The sequence below is a fragment of the Sciurus vulgaris genome, assembly GCF_902686455.1.
Source record: "Sciurus vulgaris genome assembly, chromosome: 7".
NCBI classification, from domain to species: domain Eukaryota; kingdom Metazoa; phylum Chordata; class Mammalia; order Rodentia; family Sciuridae; genus Sciurus; species Sciurus vulgaris.
The window spans coordinates 16,921,665-16,937,941 of NC_136467.1; the positions used below are offsets into that span (position 1 = coordinate 16,921,665).

Here is a 16,277-nt window from a genome sequence, read left to right on the forward strand (position 1 = left end):
GGCAGTCTCGTATAACCAAACATGCAGGTTCTGTGACAGTGGACTTCCAGGTAACAGCAGGCAGCTGGTGATCCACTGGAGGTCTGCAGTCATTGTGCTGGCCACCAGCTGATGATCTGGAAGGTGGACATCAGGTGGTGGGTGATGGGTAGGCAAGAGGCAGGCAAATGGAGGATGATAGGCGCCAGTGAGCAATCTGCCCTCAAAAAGTAGTCACTATGCTGGCAGACTGCAGGTGATTGCAGTGGACAGATGGGGTAAACAGCAGGGGATCGATAAGCAGCAAAGACTTCCTCACCAAGAAACAGATATCCTCTGCTTGAAACCTGAGTTATGGATCGAAAAGGAACGCAGCCTCCCTCTAGTCCTCCATCTTGGATCTCCCAAGGGGAAAAGTCTTCTTTTCTTTTCTTTGTATATCTTTTTTTCTGAACCATCTGATAATGAGTTGCTAATTTAATGCTTCTTACCCTTTATTTTAGAGTGTAGTTCCTAATTATTAGAACTTTCTTTTATATCAACATAGTACAATGTCAGAATCTTTGAGTTTTACTTGAGACAGTGCCATCCTCTAATCTGCAGGCCTTCATGAAACTGCCAGTTATTTACAGTTCTTCTCTTTTATCACTCTGGGTCAGGATCCAACATAGACTCACACATTGTATTCAATTGTGGTTTTTAGTATCTTTTAATATGAACATTTCCTTGGCCTTTATCACTTTTGTACTGGCATTTTTGAAGAATACAGGTTATTTATTTTGTAAATGTGCGTCCATTTGTGTTTGTCTGATTTTCCTTATGATTAGATTATCGTACCACCAGAATGATATTGTGTTCTCATAAAGCACAGGATGTCTGTTTGTCCTTTTACTGCTGATAAATTAGATCACTTGACTAGGGTGGTGTCTGCCAGTTTTTTCCGCTCTGTGCTTACTATTTTGACATTTGTAATAATTTCTGAGGAGACACTTGAGACTGCAAATATTTTGCTTCTCAACTTTTCATCTATTTGCTTTAGCATTCTATGATTCTTGACTAAACTATTTCCATGCTGATAGCAAAATTGTGGTTTTCTAATGCCATTATTTCTCCTATGTTAATTAATTAGCATTCTACTGTAAGGAGAAGCTTTGTCTTCTTTCTCTTCATTGTACCCATGCAGGGTCATGGATTCTTATTTTGTACAGCAATTTATAATATGTCCCTATCATTACTATTTTAATTTTTTTTTTTCTCTCAGTACTAGGGATGAACCCAGGGCCTCACACATGGTAGCCAAGTGCTCTACCACGGAACTACATCCCAGCCCTCATTTTTTCTTTTTAGTAAAATTTTTTAAATTGTTGATGGAACTTTATTTTATTTATATTTGGTGCTGAGAATCAAACCCCTTGCCTCACACATGCTAGGCAAGTGTTCTGCCACTGAGCCGCAACCCCAGCCCTCTCTCAGAAAACTCTTAACATCTGTGTCATTTTGTTCTTGGCATCTACTTTTTTTTTTTCCCCCCATTAGTTTGAGATCTTCATGGTTCTTGGTAAGAGTGATTTTTCTATTGAAACTTGGCCTTTTGCATATTGTTATGAAACTCTAAATCTAATTTAAACCTGTTTTGCTCCTTTTTATAATAGTGGTCTGTGGGGGACAGTAGGGGTACCAGTGCTGCGAGGAAGAAGCAAAGTCCAGATTCCCCAGCTGGCCTCTTCTGACCCTGGCAAAGGTCTTACTGTTTCTGAACTGTTAGAAGCCCTCCACATGCCCTCCAGTGACACTGTGATGGGGTGATCTCATTGTGATTCTCTGTATGTCCTCCTCTGACACTTACCCAGTACCTCACTTACTGCCATCTGGTGGAGGTCTTCACTGAGTGGTGGGAGGTGGGTTATTACTGGTTGGTGTGCATGAAAGGTTCAGCTTCTTAAGTTGGCCTCTCATGCCACCTGGTGGGGTGTTGAAGTACCTCATTATAAGTTTCCAAAAGAAACCAAAACTCCAAGAGAATCTTTGGTTCCCCATTTTGCTGGCCTAGCTGGTACCAGGGCCAGAGCTGTTCTGTGGAGTGCAGGATTATTGTCTACAGCTCCCAACCAAGTTCTTTGGTTAGGGAGAACAGACTTCTGACAGGGTTGCTCTTTTTGTTTATCCATTTTGGTTAAACCTGGTTAAGCCAGGTTGCTGGCTTCTCAGCCCCAAGTCTAGATATATGAAAGAAAAAGAACTCCCAAGGAACTCATTCCATGTTCAAGTTTCCTGGCTGGTCTGCTGCCTTCTCTCAACCTTTGAGTGTTCTTATGTTTATTTTATATATAATGTTCTAGGGGTTTAGTTCTGCCCAGTGGTAGAAATAGTGAAAAGTACATCTGTTCCGTGTTTTGGAAATGAGAACCCAGCTTTTTGTTTTTTGTTGTTGTTGTTGTTCTGTTTTGTAGACCTGGGAGTCAAACCCAGGGCCTCATGCATGCTAGGCAAACACTCTACCACTGAGCTACATCCCTGGTCCTCCAAAAACAGCTCTCATTTTTAATTGGTGATTTTGTGTTTATAATTTAGACAGATTTAAAATATTTGGTTTTAAATCCAACAGCTTATTTCCTAATCATTTATTTAGTCAGTTCGTTTGTCCGTACCTTTATCTCTTCAAGATGTTTGTTTGTTTGTTTTGGTACTGGAGATTGAACCCAGGGGTGCTAAGCCACTGAGCCATATCCCAGCCCTTTTTATTTTGAGACAGGTTCTCCCAAGGTTGCTTAGGGCCTTGCTAAGTTGCTGAGTCTGGTCTCAAACTTATAATTCTCCTGCCTCAGCCTCTGGAGTTGCTGTGGTTATAGGCTGGGCCACATGCCTGGCTATTTATTTATTTATTTTTAGACAAGGTCTCCCTATGTTGTTGAGGTTGGTCTGGAACTCCTGGGTGTAAGCAATCTTCCCACCTTAACTGGGACTACAGACACACACTACTGTACCTAGCCTTCATTTTCAGCTTTAATTTGAGACAGAAATAGTCTAGGTTCTTTTTAATCCTTCTACTGTTTTTTACCCATCTCCTACTGAGGAGCAAATTATTGAATCAGTATGTACTTAAAGGAGATTACACTAGTTCAACTAATAAAATAAAATACAGCAAAAGCATGTGATGGCACACACTTGTAATCCCAGGTCTTTTGGAGGCTGAGACAGGAGGATCACAAAAGGTGGAGGCCAGCATCAGCAGTTTATTGAGACACTGTCTCAAAGTAAAAAAATACAAATGCCTGGGGGTGTAGCTTAGTTCAGATTTGTTGTGTTTTGTCAGTAGAGTATGGGAGAAAAGAAAAGTACCTTCTAGCTGGGCACAGTAGCACACACCTGTAATCCAAACTACTCAGGAGGCTGAATCAAGGCCAGCCTCAGCAACCTAACAAGGTCCTAAGCAACTTAATGAGACCCTGTCTCAAAATAAAAAAAATAATAAAAAAGGGCTGGGGACGTAGCTCAGTGGTATAGGTCCCCTTGATTAAATCTCCAGTACCAAAAAAAAAAGAAGGAAGAATATCACTTGAATTCCACCTTTGTTTCTGATTCACAGAATTATCTTTCAATCAAAAGCTGCTTTTTTTTTTTTTTTCCTCCTGATGTAGAACAAATCACCTGCTGCTGTTACAGAACCAGAGACAAATAAATTTGATAGTACTGGATATGATAAGGACTTAGTAGAAGCTTTGGAAAGAGACATAATTTCTCAGAATCCCAATGTTCGATGGTAAGTCATATCACAATAAAATAATTAGGTGCTGTTAAAAAAAAAAACAACAAAGAAAAATTAAGATCATTAGGTGCTAATGATGATTTTTAGAACAGAAGATGAAGCAAAGACGCATGTATAAGGATCTGTCCTTTAAGACAGAACCACAGTATATGCAATATGAGCAGGACACATAATAAAGCACTTCACTTGAATCCAGGTTATACCAATTAGTTTAAGGTTTTTTAAAATTAATAAATTATATTTAAAATGAGAATAAGATACTAGAAATTTCATCTTCTTTTTGAGACATCTTCTAGTGGTGAAAAGCTAGTGATTTTTATGCATTTATCTTGCTTACCTATAGCATTTGACAAATGTTGCTTTGGTGTCCTTTTACTAAAAGCAGTAGTTATTAACATTATTAGTATTATTTCAAATAAAATATCTGTAATCTATCACAATGTATAATTAAAGCCCATTTCAAAACCAGAAAGTTAGGCATATTCTGTTATATATTTTCCATTAAAACCTTAATGATTATTAGGTAGGAATTTGTGTACTACTTAAAAATTTTTGGTATTTGATATTTTTACAGTGAAAATTCATTTTCATAATAAAATTGATCTGTGTACCAGTAGTAGTGTAGGTGTTCTAGTGGTTAGGGATGACTTCATAGTAATCTTTATGATACTCTTTAACTGTGGCATCTGCCTTTTAATAGAGTTGGAGGCAAAGCAGCAGTATTACAGCCTGTCTCTGCTTTATGCCCTTTGTATTCTTTGTTGTTGTTGAATGAGTTAATTGTTTCTAAGTCATTGGGGGGAGGTTATAGAGTGAGCATCATAAGAGCAGGGATTTAAAATGATATGGCATGATAGTACAGATTGAGCATCACTAATCTGAAAGTCAAAAATCTGAAATTTAAAACCTTTGAGCATAGACACAACCCTCAAAAGTTCAGATTTTGGAGCAATTCAGATTTTAGGTTTTGCAGTTAGGATGCTCAACTGGTAGTCTATGGAAATATACTAAAATCTGAAACGTTTCTGGTACCAAGCATTTCAGATGAGAGATAACTCAGATGTTGACTTAAGAGGTTTATAAGCCAGTGTTCTAATAAGCCAAGGTGAAAAACGTTACTGCCAAGAATTGAAGACAATTTTATGTACACTGATTGGTGCAGTGGGCCTTATCACAATATATTAGTTCGCTAATGCCCAGAGAGAGTCTTGACATTGTGTCAGCAGTGTACAATTGTGTGCTGTCTGTGGTTCTCAGTATACATAGAGTTAAATATTATATAATCTAAGGGACTGTTGATGAAATACCTTCTCTTTCAGGGATGATATTGCTGATTTGGTAGAGGCTAAAAAGTTGCTGAAGGAAGCTGTGGTGTTACCAATGTGGATGCCAGAATTCTTTAAAGGCATTAGAAGACCATGGAAAGTAAGTTTATTATCCGTATGGCATCAACAAAGTAAATGATAGTGCATTGCAATCGAGAGTCACTATTTATGCACACTGTAGAAAATAGAGGGAGAAAGGGGAATAAAGAAAATTTTAAATTAAAAAGTATGCATTGTGTTATTAAAATTTTGTTTAAACCAAAACCTATTGCAAGATATCTAGAGTAAGCTGGGCATGGTGGCACATGCCTGTAATCCTAGCCACTTTGGGAAGCTGAGGCAGGAGGATCACAAGTTCAAAACCAGCCTCAGCAACCTAGCAAGACCCTGTCTCAAAATAAAAATAAATAAATAAAAAGGGCTGGGGATATGGTTCAGTATTTAATAAACGCCCTGGGTTCAGTTCCTGATCGCATACTCATGAGAGTAAGAAATAAGTATTATTTCAGAAACGGTATACACAGCAGATTTAGAATGATCTTATATTTGCAAATGTGACCTTGTTGGTGAATACAAAAATATTTGTTTCATTTGTCATATTGCATATTGTCATATTGTATTTTTGCTATTGTTCTTTAGAAATTGAGAAATATCGGCATCTGTTGAGTCCTTTATAAAGTTATGGGCTGATATGACAAGAAACCATCAAAAAACTCTTAGAGTTTGAAATTATGTTAATTGGTAATAGCATTTTTAATTTTTAAAATTCTTTAAATGTTAAGTGACAAATAAGATGCACAATTATACATATATTTCAAGTAAACTGTGCAAAAAAAAAAAAATAACCTAATGTGGCTGAGCAAATAGATTAGGAAATAAATCCAGATGCTAATATTATAAACTACTTTTCCTCTGAGTTCCAGATTTTCAATAATGTGATTATCTTTTTTTTTTTGTAATAGAAAAAGTAGGTCTATGATAAAATATCCTATTTATTTTTGTGTTTGTTCCTTTATTTTAACATATAAACTGTTTGAAATTTGATATGTAGTAATGTGATTATTATGACTTGATTCATACCGGTAGTCCCAGCTACTAGGGAGACTAAAGCAGGAGGATTGCTTGAGCCCAGGAGTTTGAAGCCAGTTTGGCAACATAGGGATAACCCATCTCAAAAGCAAAGCAAGAAAGGAGAAAGAACAATGACAGATAAATCTTTTGTGTATTCTGTTATCTTTCCATCAGGGAGTATTGATGGTTGGCCCACCTGGCACAGGAAAGACCCTTCTTGCTAAAGCAGTAGCTACAGAATGCAAGACAACATTCTTCAATGTCTCTTCATCAACTCTGACTTCCAAGTACAGAGGAGAGTCTGAGAAGCTTGTTCGTCTTTTGTTTGAAATGGTAAATGAGACAACTCCAATAGTGATTCATTTTTTACCTCTAAAAGGAGAGAAAATGAGTTGTAACTATCTCTAGTGTGTAGATTAAGTAGTCAGAATGACATTCTGTTCAGTCATCTTCCTGTATCATTCTTTACAAATATGAGTAACTTGAATTTCATTTTGTCTGCTTTCTCCAGAGATAGAACCATATCTGCTAATTTATGTGCATGCTCACATGTGCAATCAACATTACTGATCTGCTATAGGAGTCTAAAATTACTCTTTTTTAAAATCAGTCTTAGTTTTGATATGGTAAATGCAGTGTTGTAACAACGCCAAAAGGTGAGAATCCTAAATAGTTGTAGAATTTAGATCACTTGTAGTCTATTAACTATATCAAATACCTTTAAGTTTAATGACCCAATCTTTGGATTAAGTTTTTTGCTTCTTATTCTGAGTTTATTTTTCTTTATTCCACTTCCACAAATGTGAGTACCAGTAGTGAAATACAATTCAACAAGTTCTTGTAGTGGTTAGTTGAATTCAGCAACCTTTTATACTTCAGACTTGTTAAGCTCCATTGATTACTTCAGCCTTGCTTATGTATTATGTATTAGGACAGGGTTATATAACTATATAGACAGTGACAAAGACATGAATTCTTAATCATAGTGGACAAAACATTAGGTGGCCTTACTAATATACCAAATCTTCCTCCCTAAGCTCCAAAGTAAAACAAGCAAACTAAAGTCTTCACAATTTTAGTTTACCCATTTTCTGAAAAAGATTTGTTGTAATTCTCATGTGCTTTCTCCTTCCTCTTGGACAATTTATAAGCCACCAGGCAAATTTTAACAGATTAGTAATGACATATAATAGTCCATAGCACAACAGGAATCTAATTGAAAATCTCTTTAATCATTTTGAAAAAATAATTTGTACATTGCTTGAGGGGGAAAAGTATATTGCTAATATTCTGGAATAACTTGGTCTTAAAAAAATAAGTTAAATAGAGTGAAATAGGGAGTGTATGGAGTCTTCAGAATCAGGTGGCCTGGGTTCATATTCCTCCCTTTTCTGATCTTTGGTTGCTTTATCTATAAGATATTAATATAAAACTTATCTCTGTAATGTTAGGGTGACACCTGTTAATACATATAAGTTACTTAAAATAAATTGATTCATAAGGGCTCAATAAAAATAGCCATTACTATTTAAGAATTACTTGGTATTTTTTCTAGTATAAAGTTTTATATGTAAGAAAGCTATTTTCTACCAGGTGTGGTGCACATGCTTGTAATGCCAGCGTTTAGGAGGCTGAGGCAGAAGTAACGCAAGTTGAAGGCCAGCCTCAGCAACTTAGCAAGACCCTGTCTCAAAATAAAAAATTTTGAAAAGGGCTGGGTATGAAATAAAACTATTTTCTTCTGTGGGAGTATACCTTTACTAAGTGGTAATTTGCTTTTTCTTGAACCCAGGGTCTTGTGGCTGTATTTCCAGCCCTGCATTTTTTTTTTATAAGAAATTTTTTTAAATTTTAATTTGTACTCTTTAGATGGACACAATAGTAGAGTGTATTTTGACATACTATATGAACATAGAGTATAACTTATTCTAATTAGGATCCCATTTTTGTATTTGTACATGATGTGAAATTTCACTGGTGGCTCTGCATTATTTTTTATAGTGAGATTTAGATGGCATTATCAAAAAAATTTTTTGCTGACCACTCTGGAGTTGCTTGGGGAAATCTTAACCATTGTTAAATAAGTTTCCGTTTATTTGGAGTATATTGTTGAGTTATGCACTTGATCACTGGCTTAGGCACAAACCAGTGCCTACAGTTTGGAGCTTCTGCTCTGGTTTGGACGGCATTCACTGAAACCAGATTCTCTTTCCCCTCTTCATCATGGCCTCATTTTCTCAAGGAGTAAATAAAAGTGCACTGCCTCTTATATCTTGGTTTTGACTTGGTACAGATGACACCTCTGTTAACATGTCCTCCCCAGACTAAGACTGCTTAAATTTGGTGAAAATGTCCAGATTTCAAACAATATAGTAACAGACACACAAAAAAAGTAATTGTGTGATTTTTTGATATTGCCAAGAACTTTTGTATTCAATTATCAGAAACCCAATCAGATGATTTATGTGTATTCTTTTTTTTTTCAGTGCTGGGGATTGTGCTTACAGGGCAAGTACTCTACCAGCTGAGCTATATGTCAGCCCCCAATCAGATGATTTAAACAAGAATTTTATATATATGTGTATATATGTGTGTATATATATATATATAAAATGATGTAACTGGGAATTTTCAGAAGTCACTTTTAAATATTAGACTGCAAGAGCCATCAGTTCAGATGTCCTCGTGAATCTTCCTCATAGCTCTCATGACCTCTGGGTTGGCTTTGAGTTTAGGCAGGCCCAGTGATGTAACTAAAATAGCTATCAGAAGCCTAAACCTTCTTTTTAGTGTCCTTATGGTAATCCCAGGGCAATTAGTCCTTATTTCTAGTTATTCAGGCAGAAGTGCAGTGGTAAATGGACAGTTTTGAGTCACATACCCAGACCTGAAACCATCATCTTTGGTCAGAGAATTGGAGTGATCTGATTGGCTAAGCCTCAGTCATCTTCTGGAGCCTCTTCAGAAGTATTGGCATATGATAAAACAGCAGTGGTCTCCAAATGAAAAGACTTCCCTTGGTGCTGTGCAGTCAGAAAATTTGAAAATTTCTCCACAGCATCTTCCCAGGCCAGCCCAAACCAGTGTGGCACATAGCCTCTGCTTGAAGTCAAATGCTCCTCCATACCTTTAGAACCTGAGAAAATCAGTAAGCTGATTCTTCTCAGTATTTCTGCTTGGTGTGGCAGCAAATGGATTGAAATTTAATCTTTGTTAATTTAAGTTTTGTAGGTAGATGGTTCCTAGCTAGAATTTTGATTGATAATTTTTTTTGGATTACTTTAATGAAGAAAAGTTCATTCTCTCTCCACTTGAAAAGAAGTACAAAAATTTTATACATAGTACCTAAAGCCCAAATATGAATTTATTAAAAATGAAATTAAGCCTCTGGAGGGAATTAAAGAATTAGAATTTTAAATATCCAATTAGAAAATACAGTGGAATTTAAATATTTGGATTTTGCAAATGAACAAACTAAAAATAAATCCATTTTTTGGAGGCGTCTTCAAAATGGTTAATTGCCTCTTAGAGGATACTAGATTATAGCTTCATGCTTCAAAGAATTGATAGACCCAGAATGATTGCATGTTCAAGTCTGTGATGTTCACTAGTCCGCTGTGGACTATTTTAGAGAAAACTTTAAAATGCTGTTTGTTCATTCAAGTTGTTTTCCAGAAACTTTGCTCATCATTTTGGTTCAAATATTCTTGTGTAATGATTACATTAGTTTGAACATTTGGTTTACTGATTAGTAATAAGCTAATAAATCATAATAAGTTACATCTTCAGTCTCTTTAAGAGAAGGTTGATACTGTTGAGTCATAGCTTAATACTTGACTAAGACCTATTTAATGGATCAAGATTAATCTTTCCTGTTATTTTGAGGAAGAAATGTGTTTAATGTACAAAAATAAACCTAGGGGATACTATTGAGCAACAAAAAGAAAGTATACATCCTATAACAAATGAAAACATTATGATAAATGAAAAAAGACATGAAAGTCTATATATTGTATCATTACATTTATACTGAAATATGCAAATTATGACTGCTATTCTACTTAATATCTGAAGAGATTAAGATAAGGCAGGTGTGGTGTTACACCCCTGTAATCCCATCTATTTTGGAGACTGAGGCAGAAGGACCACAAGTTGAAGGCCCTCCTGAGCAATTTAGCAAGACCTCTCTCAAAGTAAAATTTTTTAAAAGGGCTGGGAATATCGCTGGGCTCAGTGGCACACATCTCTAATCACAGCAACTCTGGAGGCTGAGACAGGATTGTAAGTCTGAGACCAGTCTCAGCAACTTAGTGAGAACCCTGGGGATGTAGCTCAGTGGTCCAGCAGTTGCCTTGCATGCAGTCCCCAGTACCCAACTCCCCACAGTGTTAACATATCCTTATTAGTCAGGTGAAAAAAGGGTTACTTTAGTTAGAATTTCTTGGAGGAACTCTAAATGATTTTATTTAAGGTAATGGTTCTCCAACACCAAATTTTTTCTAGAACTTTTGGACACTATTGTGTATAATGTTTCCCCATGATAGTTACCCATATTATTGTAGTGTATGATATAATCCTGTATGTCATTCAAATATATGTAGCCATTTATATTATTGTCATATTTAAATATGTACATCTACATTAGAAGCTCTATTTTAGTTATTCTATCTTCTTCCCCCAGTATTAGGGCAAAAGGAAAAGATGCACAGTATGGCGGCCTCTTCAGGCATTTTCTAATTGCTAACCTGCCAGTTATTTTTAAGAGAAATAAAAATTTGTTGTTGCATGGTTTCTTCTTTAGGCTCGATTTTATTCTCCAGCCACCATATTTATTGATGAGATAGATTCCATTTGCAGTCGAAGAGGAACTTCTGAAGAGCATGAAGCAAGCCGAAGGGTGAAAGCCGAGCTGCTGGTTCAGATGGATGGTAGATATGTGTCTATGTGTGAATTAACTCAGGGTGGGAGGTTGCCAGGTGTCTCCAGCTCCAGTGGGTCAGGCTCTGCCTGTAGTGCTAACCTTTTAGTCATAGTGTGTCGCTTTTAACTGGTGTTCATAATGCCAGGTGGACTAGAGGAAGCTGGTAAATAATGCCCAGAGATTGATTAATTAATGATTGTACATTTGGTACAGTGGCAGTGGTGACACATCAGAAATAACAGCCCCTGCTAGGAGTGGTGGCACATACCTATAATTCCAGTGACTGGAGAGGCTGAGGCAGGAAGCCACCCTGGGAAACTTCGAAAGACCCTGGGGTTCAATCCCCAGCACCACCAAAAAAAAAAAAAAAGGCATTTGAGCTAAGACTTAGATTAAGATAAAATGTAGCCACATCACCTGGATTAGTTGTTTTTTTTTTTTTTTTCATCCTTACTGACTGTTTGCACCATCACATTTAGGATATGTTCACTGAAAATAAGACTACTACTGTACTCCATGGATGTGCCAAACTAATGTATTTCACATCATTTCTCCTATAACAATATAGTGAAGGAGTGTACCAATAAACTTAATATCCAAGACAATTACTCAGTTCCTATTTAACCCAAATTGTTCTAACATTAACTTCTTGAGCTTGTAGTTTTCAAATGAACCTGGAAAAAAAACAGGAGGTGGGGCTGGGAACATAGTGTGTCATTTGGTTTAATCCCCATTACCAAAAGAAGAAAGAACAAAGGAAAAATAATGTCCATATGTAAGACACCCTTTAGAATATATACTAATGTCTTATTCTTGACCAACAAAATTGAAATAAGTGCAGATAAATTGGCCTAAGAGAAGGTATATATGCTTTTGAGAAACTTTCTAAATTGATAGGTAATTGAACTGAGCTGATATTTTGATTACAGTCTATTCCAAGTCATATTTTTGCATACTTTTACAAAAACTCATTTTCCTTGGATTATACAGTCACCTACTTACCAGTTAGCTTTCTAAGTCTTAAGGAGGCTTGAAGACTACACTACTGTGTATTGTTGTGCCAAATATTGTGTTGTGCTAATAGGTGTCTTTTTATTCTCTCCTAACCCTTCTACTAGGTGTTGGAGGTGCTTCTGAAAATGATGACCCTTCCAAAATGGTTATGGTTCTGGCAGCTACTAATTTTCCCTGGGATATAGATGAGGCTTTAAGACGACGTCTTGAAAAGCGAATCTATATTCCTCTACCATCAGGTATCATCTTGTCTCAAAGCTACTGTTAACACTCTGGTAGTTTTTTTTGTTGTTGTTTTTCTTAATTTAGAATTTTGTATTAACAAAGAGACAAATGTAAGCTGTTTTTCCTTACATTACTAGTTTGGCTACTTCCAGAACCTAGAAGCCTTGATAACTTAGGGAAAGCAAAAGTTCAGTGAGGAACAGCTCTTGAAATTTCAAGCAAAAGGGCTCTAAGAATTAGAAAGCAAATCAAAGTAGACTTGAGAAAAAAATAATACACTATGTTTATGTTGAAGACTTACACTTTAAAATTTGTTTCTACCATAGCAAAAGGCAGGGAGGAACTATTACGAATAAGTCTGCGTGAGCTGGAATTGGCTGATGATGTTAACCTTGCAAGTATAGCAGAAAACATGGAAGGTTATTCAGGTGCAGACATTACCAATGTGTGCAGGTACGTATTATTTTGAAAGCAAAGGTTTTTGTGATTATATACTTTTTACAACGTTTTCATATAGCATTAAGATAGATGAAGAATAAAGACCCAAATTATAGTCTATTTAGGGTAGGGTCATAAATTTTAAGTTAATGTTAGCAGCTACTAATGTATTTGGGTATCTTGTATATCAGTGAAGAATCCACAGCTTTCTTTTTTTCCACGGTTCATTTGAAAACTACAAGCTCAAGAAGTTAATGTTAGAACAATTTGGGTTAAATAGGAACTGAGTAATTGTCTTAGATATTAAGTTTATTGGTACACTCCTTCACTATATTGTTATAGGAGAAATGATGTGAAATACATTAGTTTGGCACATCCATGGAGTACAGTAGTAGTCTTATTTTCAGTGAACATATCCTAAATGTGATGGTGCAAACAGTCAGTAAGGATGAAAAAAGAAAAAACAACTAATCCAGGTGATGTGGCTACATTTTATCTTAATCTAAGTCTTAGCTCAAATGCTGTTTTTTTTTTGGTGGTGCTGGGGATTGTGTGCATGCAAGGCAGGGACTCTACCAACTGAGCTATGCCCAGCTCAAACCCCTTGCTTTTTAACAAGGAATTTTTAACAGGGGGTTTGACTGCCCTTGCTTCCTCATCCCAAGTGAGATCCTTGGGGGTCTGAGATGATGTGTGCACAGATAAAGCAGCTATATTGCTGCCTTTGCTTAAGTGGTGGCTACAATTAAGGATGAAAGATGGTGGAAGGAAAGAACTTGAATGTGAAGAAAAAGGAGAAACCACCTAACTTGATCATTTATCTTTTATACTACATGGATATATGTTATGTAATTTTCTAATTAACATTCTCTTCTTTCTCTATGGTGTTTATTCTTTATTGAATACTTGTAATGGCTAGCTTTTTTGCCTTTTTAAAACTTTTTCTTGATTTACACACCAGTGACTTAAATTGATTGCATCCTTTTCATCATGATTTAATTGCTTAAAAAAAATTCAGAATAGACCTTGTATTCCAATGTTAAGATCTGATGCAATACAACATATTTAATAAGGTCTTAGAGAATGTTACACTACATGCAATGAAAAATTTTTGTTTAGTCAAAATAACACTTTGTGACTTTTTTTTTTTTAAACACCTAGGGATGCATCCTTGATGGCAATGAGAAGGCGTATTGAGGGTTTGACCCCAGAAGAAATTCGAAATCTTTCAAGAGAAGAAATGCACATGCCTACAACTATGGAAGATTTTGAAATGGCTTTAAAAAAGGTTTCTAAATCAGTATCTGCTGCAGACATTGAAAGATACGAGAAATGGATATTTGAATTTGGATCATGCTAAATTCTCACATGTAAACTGTGAGAAATCTGCCTTAAGTCTTTGAAAAATAATTAAATTTAGTATTTCATTGCACTGAGTGCTATATTTTTTTAAACTTTCATAATGGTAAGATTTTAAAAATCCTTATAATTCTGAATAAAGGCAATTTTTTTTAAGCTGCAAATTTAACAGTGCCTGGTTTTTATTTCACTGATCACAAATGTTATTACTTCACTTGGAGCTGTCTTTTTATGCACTTTTAAATATAACATCTTCTCTCCCACTGTCTGCTGCTGTTATTCTTCCTGTGGAGGAGTGTAAGACTGGCCCTAGCTTCTTAGACACCAGTGGATAACTGAAAATGACCACTTTTACACAAGTAGCTAGTAAAGTGTAAGCCAGACAGAGTGTGCCTTCCCTCCTCTTTCTCAGAGAGCAAGACTCTTCACTTTACTTTGCATTTTTAAAAGGAAAAAAAAAAGGTACAATTAAAGTTGTCTGAACAACTTTATTCTACTGTGCTGCAGGCAGCTAGGTATTTCTAAATCTATGCTCTAAACCATTGTACTCTAGTCAAACCCATTCACTCATGATACTAAGCATAACAAAAAGAGCAGTTAATAGTATAAATAAAAATGAATAAATAGAAAAAAGTTAATGGTATAAAATTCAGGGTAGGATTTCCATTTGATTGCATACAAGAAAATAGTTTACTGTTATTATCCCAACCACAGAAGAGAAAACAGTCTCAAGGAGAATGAGTGCCTTACTGTGGTCTAAAGTCTCGCTGCAAAGAACAGAAGCCAGGATAGGACTCTGCTGACTAATTACCTATCCTCTTCAGAAGAGCATATGGTCTCCTCTCTTGTTCTAACTATAAGCTTATAGGGTTTTGTTTTGTTTTGCAGTACAGAGGATTGAACCCAGGGCCTTGTGCTTGTGAGACAGGCACTCTACCAACTGAGCTATATCCCCGGCCCTATAAGCTTATAGTTAATGGATAAAATAAAACCTTGTTATCACTTGGAGTTAGAGCTAGTGCTTTTGAACAACTTATGGAATGAAGAAAGGCTTAAAAAGTGAAGTATTGGCCCGGCACAGTTTCACACACCTGTTACTAGCAACTTGGTGAGACCCTGTCTCAAAAAATAAAAAGGGGCTGGGGATGTGACTCAGTGCTTAAGCACCCCTAGGTTCAATCCCTGGTACCAAAAACAAAAAAAAAAAAAAGAGGGCATGCTCTGGGGTATTAGCTCAGTAGCAGAGTCTCTAGTCCTGGGATTCTAGGCATATACCATTATACCCAGCTAAAAAATTAAAAAATTTTAATGATATGAAATAGCAAGTATTACAAGGAATAAAGATAAGTTTTATCTACTCAGGTCACACTGTTAAAATACATCAATATGAGCTGGGCATACCCAGAGCCACATTAAAAAAAAAAAAGTCAATATGAATGAATGATGGGTTGAAAAACATAAGAAAATATCTGTAGGATAAATAGCACTAGCACTGTACTTAAAACCACAAGACCAGGCACAGTTTAATGTCATGATATTAATAGGGTCATAAACTGAACAAAGTCTTGCTTTCGGCTAGTTTAAATGGAAAAAGAAAAATTGACCTACACCTCTACATAGCTCTCAGCTGGGCAAAGTTTTAATGTAATTATAACCAAAAGAGCTACACTTCTTTTTTCTTCAAAAAAAGTTTATTTTAGAGTGAGAACATGTCACTACTACTTTTAAATCCTGGTGCATTCAAGGCAAGTAGTCTTGGTACAGGATATAATCAAATCATGATATACTTCTGTGATTTTTATACTGAGTCACAAACAATATAAAGGCACATTGTATTGAATACAAAAATAAGTGTTAAGTTCTTGAGCTTTTAAATTAGAATTTCATAAAGTGCTTTTCATAAAGTCATATATTAATTAAGTGGATATAATTTCCTTATCAAAGGCACCTTGAATTTAATTGGCACATGGCATTGTTTCACCTTTTCTTTCCTTTTTGGTAATATCAAAGTCTCTTCACATGTCTTTTCATACACTTTGCTTAAATTTTCCTTAACAATTCATCATATGAACAGTGAGCCCTTAATAATTATGGTGAACTTTAACTTGGCACTGTGAAGGTCAATTTTTAGGCAGTCTTAGGATTTTGGGAATTTCCCTATGCATTAACTGATTCTTAG

At 35.9% G+C, this 16,277-nt stretch overlaps 1 protein-coding gene across 3 annotated transcripts in view; it reads left to right on the forward strand.

Annotated features, from left to right (window-relative positions):
• Positions 1 to 16,276, forward strand: part of KATNA1 (katanin catalytic subunit A1) — a 39,589-nt gene extending 23,313 nt beyond the window's left edge. For all 3 annotated transcript variants that reach the window (XM_079146871.1, XM_079146870.1, XM_079146869.1), the window contains 7 exons: positions 3,618 to 3,739; positions 5,065 to 5,170; positions 6,316 to 6,474; positions 10,943 to 11,069; positions 12,181 to 12,315; positions 12,628 to 12,754; positions 13,901 to 16,276. In XM_079146871.1, the coding sequence (XP_079002997.1) occupies positions 3,618 to 3,739; positions 5,065 to 5,170; positions 6,316 to 6,474; positions 10,943 to 11,069; positions 12,181 to 12,315; positions 12,628 to 12,754; positions 13,901 to 14,099 (975 nt within the window). In that variant the 3' untranslated portion in view covers positions 14,100 to 16,276. The remainder of the gene's footprint in view (positions 1 to 3,617; positions 3,740 to 5,064; positions 5,171 to 6,315; positions 6,475 to 10,942; positions 11,070 to 12,180; positions 12,316 to 12,627; positions 12,755 to 13,900) is intronic.
• Position 16,277: the final 1 nt, after the last annotated feature.